Source organism: Podarcis liolepis, assembly GCF_965112155.1.
Source record: "Podarcis liolepis genome assembly, chromosome: 1".
Lineage (NCBI taxonomy): Eukaryota > Metazoa > Chordata > Lepidosauria > Squamata > Lacertidae > Podarcis > Podarcis liolepis.
This window is the reverse complement of record NC_139554.1, coordinates 32,386,167-32,401,981: the sequence shown is the minus strand read 5'-3', so window position 1 is coordinate 32,401,981 and position 15,815 is coordinate 32,386,167. Positions and strand designations below refer to the sequence as shown.

General features: G+C 50.5%; 1 protein-coding gene across 4 annotated transcripts; it reads right to left on the bottom strand.

Moving 5' to 3' along the window:
* Positions 1 to 13,687, bottom strand: LOC310709616 (phosducin-like protein). 4 transcript variants are annotated; one of them, XM_083509495.1, is made up of 2 exons: positions 13,608 to 13,687; positions 1 to 1,320 (listed from the first exon to the last, which is right to left on the bottom strand). In XM_083509495.1, exons 1-2 carry the CDS (start codon positions 13,670 to 13,672, stop codon positions 300 to 302), a joined length of 1,086 nt encoding a protein of 361 aa, XP_083365621.1. In that variant the 5' UTR covers positions 13,673 to 13,687; the 3' UTR covers positions 1 to 299. The 4 variants fall into 4 exon arrangements, with proteins under 4 accessions (XP_083365621.1, XP_083365623.1, XP_083365622.1 ...); XM_083509497.1 differs by lacking the exon at positions 13,608 to 13,687 and adding an exon at positions 3,046 to 3,460; XM_083509496.1 differs by lacking the exon at positions 13,608 to 13,687 and adding an exon at positions 2,696 to 3,039.
* Positions 13,688 to 15,815: the final 2,128 nt, after the last annotated feature.

The window sequence follows — 15,815 nt, the reverse complement described above, 5'->3', positions numbered from 1 at the left end:
GACATTAGTATCTAACAACTCCATTTCCAATTTGGTTTTTCCCGATGCAAAACCATTTTTCTTATCAAGCTTAAACAGTTCATTGATCTGGTAATAATGTAGCCAATCCAATTTATCTTTAATTTGCTCAAATGGTCTTAATTTAAATCCTTCATTATCTTCCAACAATAAATCTGAATATCTCAACTATTTATTCTCCATATTTAACTTTTTCTGGGCCTTCTGGGCTTCCATAGGTGAAGGGTGGGCTTTTCTACTCGCCCCTTCACAGGTGCCTCTCTGCTCCCCCTAGGATGCCCTCAGTTGATCTCCAGGTCACTGTCCTCACTGAGGCAGGAGGAGGAGGAGGCATCGAGGACAGAGGTGAGGAGCACCAGGTCCTTCTCAGGGAGCAGGCCGCACTCCTGCAGGAAGCCCTCCAGGTCCCCGGCGAAGAAGTCCTCACCCAGTTGGTCAGTGACACGGACAAAGTTGCCCACCAGCTCCCCACCCTTGTAGACCAGGAGTGCCGGCAGGGCGCTGGTGGTGAAGCGGGAGCTGGCGCCGATCAGGGAGCTCCGCACCCGGCAGAACTTGACCACGGGGTACTCAGCGGCCAGGCAGACCATGCATCCGTGGAGGGAGTCGGCCCCTGGGACATCATCCTCGTAGACGTGGACCATCACCAGGGAATTCTTGGGCGCTTTGTCAACGGTGTCCAGGAAGGCCTCCCCACTGTGGATCTCGACAACCTGCTGGAAGTGCTGCCCGCCGCGCAGCTGCAGCCGCATCTCCTCCATGCGCCGCTTGCGGTACTGCTGCAGGAACTCCTCGTCATCTGGGCCCTCAAGCAGCACACTGTACTCCTGCAGGGTTAGCTTGCCATCCAGCTTTTTCTGGAGCTCCTGCTGCTTCCGCTTGTCCTCCTCATCGTCCAGGTGGGACCTGCATGTCATCGAGAGCTTCTGGATGAGGCGCTTCATCTCCCGGCACTGTTCCTCCCGCTGCTCTGTCTCCAGCTGCTTGAATCTCCTCCAGTCGTTGATCACCCCTTTGGGGCCTGTGTTTACCGAACTGCCATCACTGCTCAGCCTCTTTGACGTGTCCATCTGTTGGTTAGTAGGGTCGCAGCATGCTGTTAAGTTCCCTTTCCACATTGCTAGTGCCACACAGTCTTCGAAAGATTTGAAATTATTCTTTGTAGGCAAGGAGGGTAAGACAAATTCCCTGACAGGTCTCCTGCCACTCTTTCCCGTTGTTCCTATGTAACTCTTTCTGCAGAATGTGGCTTGGAAGAGACTTCTAGATCTATAGTATGTTTCGCACAAGGAGGAATGTAAGCTAGAAGAAAACAGAGAGGCAGTTTAGTGGAAGAAGAAGTCTCAAAGTATAAGTGTTGGAGTGACAGGAATACATAGGGCTCAGGATCTGTGAGGAAGGAAATGGTTAGAAAAGAGCATCCATGGAGAATACTGATTGCTGAAATCTTGGGTTGAAAAAACAAAACAAACCTCTCAACATTTCCTTAGGGAACAGAGGAGAACAGTACTTCAGATCTAGACAGGGATCAAAGCCACTACATATTCCAGGGCAAAGGGCTGTTGCTAGCCTAGTACCCCCCAGTTTGAAAATGATACTTTCAAAAGTAGTTTGCCATGAGGCATTGTTAGGATCCAAGCAGTCTGGTTTGGAGGTGCAAGGAACTAACTGCCAGGCTAACTGAGGTAGGCTGTGCTGCTCACATGTCAAATTGGGTGCCAGAAGGCCGATCCCGAAAAGGATCGGGTGTGTGGAGCCAGAAAGGTTCCTGATTTAGAGAGACGGAGCATTTTCTAGGGCTTGCTCCACTCTTTAACCTGGTAGATATTGCTGTGTGACCACCATTGTGCTCTTGTCTGCAGCACTTTGCAGTGGAGTAAGAAAATCAGCAGGAACCTGCTGCTCTTCTGCAGTGTGCACACACACCCCGAGTTTTTCCTGTGTGTTATTACATGCCTGCAATTCCTCCTGCTGCACCCGTTTTTCTGGCACTGCCCCCCCCCCCCAGACACTGATTCCTCCTTCATCCCCTTTTCCACAGCAGGCTCCCAAGGAGTGGAGAAATCAGACAGAAGCTCCTCAGCTCCAGGCAGTGCATCCTTCTGGGTTTTTTAACACCAGTTAGTGGAAAGCATGAACACAATCTATTCTATATTGGATTGCACAGTAACGATTTTAGATACACCTCCCATATACTACACTAGAAACTTTTGGATGAGATAGGACTCTCTCTCTCAGTCTGAAAAACAAACCAAAGAACAAAAGAAAACGTACACAAAAAACCACGAGTCCTGCAAAGAAACAGGCACCACTCACATGCCACAAAAAGGAAAGTAACATTAGTTGTAGAACTTTCATTTCTATTTTTTGCACAAGAATTGTCAGGGGAAAGCGCGAACGCAGTCCCCCACTACCACAAATTATGCAGTCGAGTTTCCCGCATTTGGGGAAATCGCAGGGGTCAGCACACCCGCAGTGCAATGGATGAGCCTCACCCTGGGAAAACCTCCTTCATGATCAAGGTGTCTCCCCTGCCAGGTAAGTATGCTTTGCTTCTCGCCCGGACCCGGGCCGCCGTCCTCCCGCACCCCTTTCAAAACACAGCGAACATACCAAGACCCGGCCCAGGGCCCTGTCCTCGCTTTCCTTCCCTCGCTCGCAGTCGGGCATCATCTACCGGCCCAGACTGATGGAGCCGCGACGTCTCCGAAGGCCCGCGAAGCCCGTTTCGTGCTCCCCCATAATGCTCCACGGCGCCGTTTCATCTGCATGCGGGACTGGCCCCGCCTCCTCCTCCTCCCGCTCTTCCCAGCCAAGCCCCGCTCCAACCAAAGGCCTCTGTTCCAGCGGCCGCCTCGGTTGTAGTCCTTGTACTGTCCAGCCCTCGGCGCCTTTCCTGCAATTCTTATAAGGGCAAGGACCAGACACGCTTTGGCTCCACAGCCCAAGGGTCAGGCCCAGGACTAGTAATCCACCCCAGACGTTGAAGAAATAGACTTCAGTGATTCCTAAGGCGTTATTACTCACATTTGTCCGCCCAAATGGTCCGCCCCTATTGCTGGGCTCCTCTCATTCCCCACCCCTCAGCTACGGAGTCCAGCTCGGGACAAACTTGTTAACCTAACTTGTAGTTAACAGAAATACCACAGAGAAGGCGATCGGAGGCACTTTCCCAAGGAAAAGCTACTGAGCAAAACGGGGGTAGAAGAGTTGCCGCAAAAAGGATCCGCAGGAACCTGACCGAATGCCTTAGCATTAAAAAGAAACGTGGGGTGCGGTGGGCATTGAGAACGCCATGAGAAGAACTAGTGTGGAAATTAAAGAAAGATGAAAAAAAACACCCCTTCAGCTATTACCTGAAGAATACTCAATATATATACAAGATTTCCACAAACGCCATAGGGTGGTGCTACGGGCCACATGATCTCCTGCAATGATTTTGCAAAGTTTTTTGCAGATAAGGTCGCTCAAATTCGAGAAGAGGTAGACTCCACCATGGGAGCAGGGCCAGGGCGGGAGAGTGCTAGAGTCCTGTCTAGTCAAGTTGTGTGGGATCAATTCCAATCTGTTACCTCCGAGGATGTGCACAGGCTGCTTGGACAAGTGAAACCAACCACCTGTCTCCTGGATCCTTGCCCATCCTGGCTTATAAAAGCAAGCCGGGACGGGCTGGGCGATGGGTTTCGTGGGGTGGTGAATGCTTTTCTCTGTGAGTGAGCCTTCCCAGACCTGCTGAAAGAGGCAGTTATTAAACCGCTTCTTAAAAAACCATCTTTAGATGTTGCCAATATGGCCAACTATTGCCCAGTCTCAAATCTTCCATTCTTGGGCAAGGTGATTGAGCGAGTGGTTGCTGAACAACTCCAGGCACGCCTGGAAGAAGCGGACCATTTGGATCCCTTCCAGTCGGGATTCAGGCCTCATCATGGGACTGGAACTGCCTTGGTCGCACTGGTCGATGATCTCCGGCGGGCTAGGGACAAAGGTGAGAGCTGTTTCCTAGTTCTGCTGGATCTCTCAGTGGCTTTTGACACCATTGACCATAATATCCTTCTGGACCGTCTAGAGGAGCTGGGAGCACTGTTATACAGTGGTTCCGCTCCTTCCTCCTGGGCCGTGTTCAGAAAGTGGGGGGGATGAGTGTTCAGACCCCTGGGCTCTCACTTGTGGGGTGCCTCAGGGTTATGTCCTCTCCCCCATGCTTTTCAACATCTACATGCAGCCGCTGGGAGAGATCATCAGGGGGTTTGGGCTGGGTGTTCATCGGTATGTGGATGATACCCAGCTCTACCTCTCTTTCAAATCGGAACCTGTGAAGGCGGTGAAGGTCCTGTGTGTCTGGACGGTTGGAGAATGAATGGCGGCTAACAGATTGAGGTTGAATCCTGACAAGACAGAAGTACTGTTTTTGGGGGACAGGAGGCGGGTGGGTGTGGAGGACTCCCTGGTCCTGAATGGGGTAACTGTGCCCCTGAAGGACCAGGTGTGCAGCCTGGGAGTCATTCTGGACTCACAGCTGTCCATCGAGGCACAGGTCAATTCTGTGTCCAGGGCAGCTGTTTACCAGCTCCATCTGGTACGCAGGCTGAGACCCTACCTGCCCACAGACTGTTTCACCAGAGTAGTGCATGCTCTGGTTATTTCTCGCTTGGACTACTGCAATGCACTCTATGTGGGGCTACCTTTGAAGGTGACCCGGAAACTACAACTAATCCAGAATGCGGTAGCTAGACTGGTGACTGGGAGTGGCCGCCGAGACCATATAACACCAGTCTTGAAAGATCTACACTGGCTCCCAGTACGTTTCCGAGCACAATTCAGTCTTGGTTCTGACCTTAAAAGCCCTAAACAGCCTCGGTCCTGTATACCTGAAGGAGCGTCTCCACCGCCATCATTCTGCCCAGACACTGAGGTCCAGCGCCGGGGGCCTTCTGGCGGGTTCACTCGCTACGAGAAGCCAAGTTACAGGGAACCAAGCAGAGGGCCTTCTTGGTAGTGGCACCCGCCCTGCGGAACACCCTCCCACCAGATGTCAAAGAGAAAAATAACGACCAAACCTTTAGAAGGCATCTGAAGGCAGCCCTGTTTAGGGAAACTTTTAATGTTTAATAGGTTATTGTATTTTAGTGTTTTGTTGGAAGCCGCCCAGAGCGGCTGGGGAAACCCAGCCAGATGGGCAGGGTATAAATAATAAAATATTATTATTATTATTATTATTATTATTATTATTATTATTACTACTACTACTACTACTACTGCAAAGCCACTGTCTGTGGAAACGCTTATAAAGCCAGAGCAACTTTGTAGTGTTTCTTATGGATGTCCAATCTGTTCATGTTAGAACGTAAGAAAATGGGGATGAGACTCAACACCTACTGTACTTGGTGGAATGTTCTTCTCCCAGGGACCAACCAGACAGACATGTCTCTTGCGAATCCCACAAGGAGGCCGTGAGCACAGGATCCCTTCGGCACTCCTGATTCCTAGCAAGTAGCACTCAACGTCAGGCAACTTTACAGACCAAAATGCGGCCAATTTCCTGAGAAGTTTGATTTTAATCAGAATTGCGACAAATTTGAAAGTGGAATACAATGTAGAAAAAGAGTATGAATAAGGCATATTAATTCTGTTTTTTGCACACTAGTCATTCCTCCTGCTGCACCTGTTTTTCTGGCACCACTGTTTTTCTGGCTCCACTCTTTAACATGCTAGGTATTGCTGTGTGACCACCATTGTGCTCTTGTCTGCAGCACTTTGCAGTGGAGTAAGAAAATCAGCAGGAACCTGCTGCTCTTCTGCAGTGTGCACACACACCCTGAGTTTTTTCTGCAATTCCTCCTGTTGCACCAATTTTTCTGGCATCCCCGCCCCCCCGACACTGATTCCTCCTTCACCCCATTTTCCACAGCAGGCTCCCAAGGAGTGGAGAAATCAGGCAGAAGCTCCTCAGCTCCAGGCAGTGCATCCTTCTGTTTTTTTTTAAACACCAGTTAGTGGAAACCCCTCAGGTCGGAAGGCGTCCAACATGCTACTGGGGAAGAGCGGAGGGCAAGTACAAGTAGATCTAGAGCTGATGAAGCGGCTGGGCCAAAGCCGAAAGGACGCTCAGTTGCGGATATGCTTGGAAGCGAAAGGAAAGTCCAATGCTGTAAAGAAAAATATTGCATAGGAACCTGGAATGTAAGAACCATGAACCTGGGTAAGTTGGAGGTGGTCAAAAATGAGATGGCAAGAATAAATATTGACATCCTGGGCATCAGTGAACTAAAATGGACGGGAATGGGTGAATTCAGTTCGGATGACCATCATATCTACTACTGTGGGCAAGAAACCCGTAAAAGAAATGGAGTGGCCCTCATTGTCAACAAAAGAGTGGCGAAAGCTGTACTGGGATGCAATCTCAAAAATGATAGAATGATCTCGATACGAATCCAAGGCAGACCTTTTAACATCACAGTAATCCAAGTTTATGCACCAACTACTGGTGCTGAAGAAACTGAAATTGACCAGTTCTATGAAGACTTACAACACCTTATAGAAGTGACACCAAAGAAGGATGTTCTTCTCATTATAGGGGATTGGAATGCTAAAGTAGGGAGTCAAGAGATAAAAGGAACAACTGGCAAGTTTGGCCTTGGAGATCAAAACAAAGCAGGGCAAAGGCTAATAGAGTTCTGTCAAGAGAACAAGCTGGTCATCACAAACACGCTTTTCCAACAACACAAGAGACGACTCTACACGTGGACATCACCAGATGGGCAGCATCGAAATCAGATTGATTATATTCTCTGCAGCCAAAGATGGAGAATCTCTATACAGTCAGCAAAAACAAGACCTGGAACTGACTGTGGCTCAGATCATCAGCTTCTAATAGCACAATTGAAGCTTAAACTGAAGAAAGTAGGAAAAACCACTGGGCCGGTAAGATACAATCTAAATCAAATCCCTTATGAATACACAGTGGAAGTGAGGAACAGGTTTAAGGATTTAGATTTGGTGGACAGAGTGCCTGAAGAACTATGGATGGAGGCTTGCAACATTATACAGGAGGCAGCAACGAAAACCCATCCCAATGAAAAGGAAATGCAAGAAAGCAAAGTGGCTGTCCAATGAGGCCTTACAAATAGTGGGGGAGAGAAGGCAAGCAAAATGCGAGGGAGATAGTGAAAGATACAGGAAATTGAATGCAGATTTCCAAAGAATAGCAAGGAGAGACAAGAAGACCTTCTTAAACGAGCAATGCAAAGAAATAGAGGAAAGCAATAGAATGGGAAGAACCAGAGATCTGTTCAAGAAAATTGGAGATATGAAAGGAACATTTTGTACAAAGATTACCATAATAAAGGACAAAAGTGGAAAGGACCTAACAGAAGCAGAAGACATCAAGAAGAATACACAGAGGAATTATACCCAAAAGATATAGATGTCTCGTATACCCCAGGTAGTGTGGTTGCTGACCTTGAGCCAGACATCCTGGAGAGTGAAGTCAAATGGGCCTTAGAAAGCACTGCAAATAACAAGGCCAGTGGAAGTGATGGTATTCCAGCTGAACAATTTAAAATTTTAAAAGATGATGCTGTTAAGGTGCTACACTCAATATGCCAGCAAGTTTGGAAAACTCAGCAGTGGCCAGAAGATTGGAGAAGATCAGTCTACATCCCAATCCCAAAGAAGGGCAGTGCCAAAGAATGTTCCAACTACTGCACAATTGCACTCATTTCACATGCTAGCAAGGTTATGCTTAAAATTCTACAAGGAAGGCTCAAGCAGTATGTGAACCGAGAACTCCCAGAAGTACAAGCTGGATTTAGAAGAGGCAGAGGAACCAGAGACCAAATGGCAAACATGCGCTGGATTATGGAGAAAGCTAGAGAGTTCCAGAAAGACATCTACTTCTGCTTCATTGACTATGCAAAAGCCTTTGACTGTGTCGACCACGGCAAACTATGGCAAGTTCTTAAAGAAATGGGAGTGCCTGATCACCTCATCTGTCTCCTGAGAAATCTCTATGTGGGACAAGAAGCTACAGTTAGAACTGGATATGGAACAACTGATTGGTTCAAAATTGGGAAAGGAGTACGGTATATTGTCCCCCTGCTTATTTAACTTATATGCAGAATTCATCATGCGAAAGGCTGGGCTGGATGAATCCCAAGCCGGAATTAAGATCGCCGGAAGAAATATCAACAACCTCAGATATGCAGACGACACAACCTTGATGGCAGAAAATGAGGAGGAATTAAAGAACCTTTTAATGAGGGTGAAAGAGGAGAGCGCAAAATATGGTCTGAAGCTCAACATCAAAAAAACGAAGATCATGGCCACTGGTCCCATCACCTCCTGGCAAATAGAAGGGGAAGAAATGGAGGCAGTGAGAGATTTTACTTTCTTGGGCTCCATGATCACTGCAGATGGTGACAGCAGCCACGAAATTAAAAGACGCCTGCTTCTTGGGAGAAGGGCAATGACAGGCCTAGACAGCATCTTGAGAAGTAGAGCAGTGTTTCCCAACCGGTGTTCCGCGGCACACTAGTGTGCCGTGAGAGGTTGCCTGGTGTGCCGTGGGAGGGAGGCGGGCGAGTCGGGCGGCGAGAGGCGGGCGGCGGCGGCGAGGATCCGCGTCGAGCCGGGGGCGGCTCCGCGGTGGTGGTGCCGAGGTTTCTCTCTCCATTCTCCCCTCACACACACACACACAGGAAATAACACAGGATCAGCTGACAGGACCCAGCCAATGGGGCGGCGGCGGGGCAGCGCGCCCAAAAGGGAGGAGCGCGAGACAGCGGACGAGGAGGAGGCCGGCATGTCCGGGCAGCAGCAGCAGCAACAGCAGCAGCAACTCCCGGCGACGGCTCCTCAAGCCCCGGGCAACCCTACTCCCTCACCGGCCTCGGCCGCCCTCTTGCTCCACCCGCCGCCGCCTCCCCCGCCGCCGCCGGCCACCTCGGCCCCGCCGCCGCCCCCTCCTCCGCCCGCTATCGCCGCCGCCTCAGCTGGCCCTCCCTCGCCGCTGCGGCTGCGCTCCACTCACTGCTCACAGGAGGAGCAGCCGCTGCAGCAGCGCCGACGCTGTGTGTGTAAGCAGAAGCAGGGATGGTTTGTGCTGCTGGAGTGGCTTCTCCTGCTTTTGCAAAGCAGCGCAGGCGGAAAAAGGAGAGCGAGAGGCTGGGCAGCGGGCGAGGCAGCGGGAAGTGTGTGTGAGTGAGGCGCCGCCGTTGCAAAGCATGTTGTTTACATGCCAAGGGGTGCCTTGTGGAAACAGGGTGGCGAGGGAGCGCGCAGGAGAGGCAGCAGCAGCGCAAGGCTGACATAGGCTGAGTCAGCAAAGTTGGGGGCTTGGAGCAGGGATGGGGTTGGGGGGTGAGAAAGAGGCATGCGGAAAAGGAGCCACGGGGGGGGGGCAGCACAAGTGTGTGAGTGTGAGAGAGGAAGTGTCGGAAATAGTGAACCTTTAACAGCGCCTGGGGCAGTGCAAGTGTGTGCGTGGGAGCCACTAGGGAAAATTGATAGTGCAAGACAAACAGGCTGTGTGCTTGAAGCAGGGCAGGTGTGAGCATGTGTGTGTGTGTGTGTGTGTGTGTGAGAGAGAGAGAGAGAGAGAGAGAGAGAGAGAGAGAGAGAGAAATGAGATGGGACACTACAAATATGTGTGTCTCTATGTTGTGAAATGAAAGAATGCACATGCATGCTCTCGCTCTCTTTCTCACACAGACACACATAGAGCATGTGTGTTGAAACTGGCAAAGAGGATGTGAAAAGAGGGAGAGAGGAATTTTGTGTGTGAGAGACAGCAAGTGCATGGGTGCGAGTGCGAGTGCTTAAAAAAAATATGTTAAAAGATAGTTGCATGCCTGACGCCAGACGTGTGAGGGGGTCGCTCTGTGTCCCCAGGATGCTTTGGGGGAGGAAGCCATGTTGCTTTACATGTATGGTACACAGAGCCTCAGTCGCTAAACCTAACCTACTTCAAGGGCAGGCTGTGTGCGTGGGAGAACCATGCATGCCAACTTGAAGTGCTTGGGAGGATAAATAACTAACTAGAGGGGAGCAAGGGAGAAACACCATATAGTGATTAAAAAACAACAACACATGGAGATTGTGAATACATGTAGACACCGATTTCTTTCCATACATCCAGTGGCGTAGCGCCACCGACGCCTGGCTTGGCACAGGCAGCCTCCGCACCCCGACGCCGACGCCATCCCCTCGGCCCAGCCACAGGCGGCGGCTGCTTCTGCCGACTGGGAGGGAGGAGAGCTCCGAGGGGCCTCGCCGCGCCCTGCGCTCCCCAAAACCCTCCGAGAGGAAGCCGGCGGGCGGGCGAGGGTCTCCGGCTCCGGCTCTCAGCGCAAGTCTCAGCCACAGGGGTGGGGGGAGGACGGAGCACAGCTGGAAGCCCCCGGACCGGCCGGGAGGAGGAGAGGCGCTCGCCAAGCCCGGATCTGGAGCTCCACCTACAGCCCAAGGAGAGGAGGGGGCGGGGAGGCGCCCGAGGGGAGGGGGCTTCGGCTGCTTCGGCCCGCGGGGGCTCCGCAAATAATAAATTTAATAAATTCATGCTGAGCCTTTGGGGGGGGTCCTTGGGTCCTTCGCTCGCCCCCAGCCCCAGTGGCGTAGCGTGGGGGTGCAGGGGGACCCGGGCGCAACATCTGGGGGGCGCACGCTCGCACTCGAGTGCTAAAATCCACGGGTTAGGGGGCGCAAATTACTTGCCTTGCCCCGGGTGCTGACAACCCACGCTACGCCACTGCTTGGAGGTTCCCCGGCAAGGGGGAGGGAAAAAATTTGAAACTTACACTTTCGTGCGTCCCTCCCGGCGTGACGCTGCGCGCTGATGTCACGGGGCTGTAATGGTGGTGTGCCTCGAGATTTTTTTCATCAAACAAGTGTGCCTTTGCCCAAAAAAGGTTGGGAAACACTGAAGTAGAGACATCACCTTGCCAACAAAGGTTCGTATAGTTGAAGCTATGGTTTTCCCAGTAGTGATGTATGGAAGTGAGAGCTGGACCATAAAGAAGGCTGATCGCCGAAGAATTGATGCTTTTGAATTATGGTGCTGGAGGAGACTCTTGAGAGTCCCATGGACTGCAAGAAGATGAAACGTATCCATTCTTAAGGAAATCAGCCCTGAGTGCTCACTGGAAGGACAGATCATGAAGCTGAGGCTCCAGTACTTTGGCCACCTCATGAGAAGAGAAGATTCCGTGGAAAAGACCCTGATGTTGGGAAAGATGGAGGGCACAAGGAGAAGGGGGCGACAGAGGACGAGATGGCTGGATAGTGTTTTCGAGGTTAGCAGCATGAGTTTGACCAAACTGCAGAAGGCAGTGGAAGATAGGAGTGCCTGGCGTGCTCTGGTCCATGGGGTCACAAAGAGTCGGACACGACTAAAGAACAACAAAGTGGAAAGCATGAACACAATCCCTGATATCACAAATTATGCAGTCAAGTTCTAACTTCTTGTTATGTTTTGTATATTCTATATTGGATTGTACAGTAACAATTTTAAATACACCTTCCATATACTACACTAGAAACTTTTCGACGAGATAGGACTCTCTCAGGCTGAAAAACAAACCAAAGAGCAATAGAAAACGTACACAAAAAAACCACGAGTCCTGCAAAGAAACAGGCACCACTCACATGCCACAAAAAGGAAAGTAACATTAGTTGTAGAACTTTCATTTCTATTTTTTGCACAAGAATTGTCAGGGGAAAGCGCGAACGCAGTCCCCCACTACCACAAATTATGCAGTCGAGTTTCCCGCATTTGGGGAAATCGCAGGGGTCAGCACACCCGCAGTGCAATGGATGAGCCTCACCCTGGGAAAACCTCCTTCATGATCAAGGTGTCTCCCCTGCCAGGTAAGTATGCTTTGCTTCTCGCCCGGACCCGGGCCGCCGTCCTCCCGCACCCCTTCAAAGCACAGCGAACATACCAAGACCCGGCCGAGGTCCCTGTCCTCGCTTTCCTTCCCTCGCTTGCAGTTGGGCATCATCTACCGGCCCAGACTGATGGAGCCGCGACGTCTCCGAAGGCCCGCGAAGCCCGTTTCGTGCTCTCCCATAATGCTCCACGGCGCCGCCTCATCTGCATGCGGGACTGGCTCCGCCTCCTCCCGCTCTTCCCAGCCAAGCCCTGCTCCGGCCAAAGGCCTCTGTTCCAGCGGCCGCCTCGGTTGTAGTCCTTGTACTGTCCAGCCCTCGGCGCCTTGCCTGCAATTACTCTAAGGACAAGGACCAGACACGCTTTGGCTCCACAGTCCTAGAAACAGGCCGGGGCTGGTTATCCACCCCAGACATTGAAGAAACAGGCTTCAGTGATTCCTAAGGCGTTATTACTCACATTTGTCCCCCCAAATGGTCCGCCCCTATTGCTGGGCTCCTCTCATTCCCCACCCCTCAGCTACGGAGTCCAGCTCGGGAGAAACTTGTTAACCTAACTTGTAGTTAACAGAAATACTGTACAGCGGTACCTCCGGTTAAGAACTTAATTCGTTCCGGAGGTCCGTACTTAACCTGAAACTGTTCTTAACCTGAAGCACCACTTTAGCTAATGGGGCCTCCCGCTGCCGCCGAAGCACGATTTCTGTTCTCATCCTGAAGCAAAGTTCTTAACCTGAAGCACTATTTCTGGCTTAGTGGAGTGTGTAACCTGAAGTGTATGTAACCCGAGGTACCACTGTACTACAGAGAGGGCGATCGGAGCCACTTTCCCAAGGAAAAGCTACTGAGCAAAACGGAGGCAGAAGCATTATAAAGAAACGTGGGGTGCGGTGGGCAATGAGAACGCCATGAGAAGAACTAGTGTGGAAATTAAAGCGAGATGGAAAAGAAACCTTCTTCAGCTATTACCTGAACAATGCTCAATATATATACAAGATTTCCACGAATGCCGTAGGATGGCGCTACTGCAAAACCATTGTCTGCAGGAAAGTTTATAAAGCCAGGGCAACTTCGCAGTGTATCTTGTGGAAATGCAGTATCTTGATTGAACGTAAGAAAACGGGGAGGAGACCCAACACGCAACTTGGTGCAACGCTCTTCTCCCGGGGACCAACCAGGCAGCCGTGTCTCTTGCGAATCCCACAAGGAGACGATAGCACAGGATCCCTTCGGCACTCGTGATTCCTAGCAAGTAGCACTCATCGGCGCGCAACTTTACTGACCAAAGTGCGACCAGTTTCCTCAAACGTTCATTTTTTTCAATCAGAATCGCGATGAATTTGAACGTGAAATACAACGTAGAATATATGAGCAAAGCACATAAATTGTTCTTTGTACATGAAAGATCAGGGGAAAGCGCGAACGCAGTCCCCCACTACCACAAATTATGCAGTCGAGTTTCCCGCATTTGGGGAAATCGCAGGGGTCAGCACACCCGCAGTGCAATGGATGAGCCTCACCCTGGGAAAACCTCCTTCATGATCAAGGTGTCTCCCCTGCCAGGTAAGTATGCTTTGCTTCTCGCCCGAACCCGGGCCGCCGTCCTCCCGCACCCCTTCAAGGCACAGCGAGCACACCAAGCCCCGCACGAGGGCCCCGCCCCGTCCTCGCTTTCCTTCGCTCGCTCGCAGTCGGGCATCATCTACCGGCGCAGGCTGACGGAGCCGCGACCTCTCCGAAGGCCCGCGAAGCCCGTTTCGTGCTTCCCCATAATGCTCCGCGGCGGCGCCTCATCTGCATGCGGGAGTCGCTCTGGCTCCGCCTCCTCGCTCTTTCCCTGCCAAGCCGCGGTCTCAGTGAAGAGAGCGAGGGGGCGTGGAACTCTGCCTGTATCTCTGGGTTCGAGCGGCCGTCTTTGTTTTGGCTGCCGAGTCCGACGGTGTTCTGCTTCCCCACATCACCCTGCCTACGATGCCGGTCTCTCGAGCCTTTGCTTGATCTGAACGTGGATAAGCAAACAGAGGTGATGACCAGACGCTCATTGGCTCCATAGCCCAAGAGGCAGATATGGATTTGTTTTTAATATCTTAAGGGAAATCTTTATTAGTCACATCCAGTCACATTTCAGTCTAATTTTTTCCTGCCTATTTATCTCTACCTCTTCCACCTGCCCTCGCCCCCCAGCCAAGCTACTAGGTTCCGCTCAGGACGACGAACATATTTAACACAAAGTTAACAGAGTACAACAGGGAGGGCATTTAGTACTATTTTCACAAGGAGACCCTAAAGAACAGAATAGCGGAAGCAAAAACGATCCGTCAGAACCTAACCGATTACCTTAGTATTAAAAAGTTACCTCTAGCCGAAAATAGTGAGAACCCCATAAGAATCAATAATCTGAATTAATGCAAAATGCAAAACAAAAAACCAGCAACCAAAATACAGAAGCTATTATATGAACAATACTCAAGTGATATTTCTTGAACTTTCCAAAATACACCATAAGATGGCGCTACGGTAAAGCTATTGTCTCCGAAAAAGCGCATATAAAGCAGGACAAAACGATCTTCTATCTACACAGAACCTTGTAGAAAACAGTTTGTCGTTAGAACATAAGAAAAGGCTTGCTGCATCAGGCTAAAGGGCCATCTGGTCCAACACTCTGTTATCTTGGGAGCCAACCAGACACCTCTTCCGGGAAGCCCACAAGAGAGACATGAGCACGACAGCACTTTCCCCACCCAATTCCCAAACATCTCATGTGTATACAGTACTGGAATAGTACACAGTGTTCTTTTAATGATTCATGGCATGTTTTTGTACACCTTGCTTCATTTTTCATCTATTTTCTAAACTTTGCAAAAGTACAATTTGGCTGAGGTTGTGTAAACACAGTAGAGGCTGCGATGGAGGTACCTTGAGAATATACACCCAGGAGGCTGAATAAATTAGGTCCAAACAAAGGGTGTTTGTTTGTTTTTTACTGTTTGTATATCTTCATATATTTTGGTTTCATCAAAGGTGCTGAAGAAAATGAGACTAGTGGAATCCTTTAGAAACTGAAAATGTGATTTTCAAACAGCAGCTTATACACCACTATAATGCATAAGTAGGGTTGCCATCTGTCCTGTATACACAGGATCGACCCATATTTCAATGTAAAATGCTACGTCCTGCTATTGATACAGTTTGTCCTGTATTTCAGGTCTTCTCTCTCTCTCTGCCAAATTAGGGAACCTCTCCAAATGCATGTGTTTGAAAGGGTAGTGAAAGGTCAGGTATTTAAGCTCTGAGTAGCAAAGAACAGACAGATTTACAATTTCATGTGTATGTGTGTGTGTTTGTGTGTGAAAATTTCCAGAAGGGACATCCTGTTAGGCTGCGGTAGATTGTAATGGATTGCTTTGAACTCACTTCAGCACCAGATAAAAAAAAATTGCCCCCCACCCCCCTGCCCCATATTTTGCCAGAACAAAGGTGGCAGCCCTATGTGAGTCACTAGTGCAATGGTTTTCAGCCAGTGTGCCATGGCACCCTGGGGTGCCTTGCATGATGGCCAGGGGTACCACAGGCAACATTGGCCTATGTCTCTCTTTCCTTCCCTCCCTCCTCCTTCCCTCCTCTGATGCCATCTCACATCTCTGCCTCCCAAAGGCTTGCACAGCTGTTAGTTGCAGCAGCCCTGGCTACAAGCTCCGCAGGTGAATAGTGCGTCTGGGGCTGGTCAGGGGGTGCTGGTTGCCAGAGCTGAGGCGGCCTCAAAGTAAGCAAGCAAGTGGGTCAGAGAGCCCAGCCAGCTAGTCCACCAGCCCTTGCTGTTGGGAATGGACAGACAAGTCCCAGGACCCAGTGGGGCAACGTGAGGAGGTACCTCTCTTTGGGGCAGCAGGGGCAGCCAAGAGACCAAGGGCGGT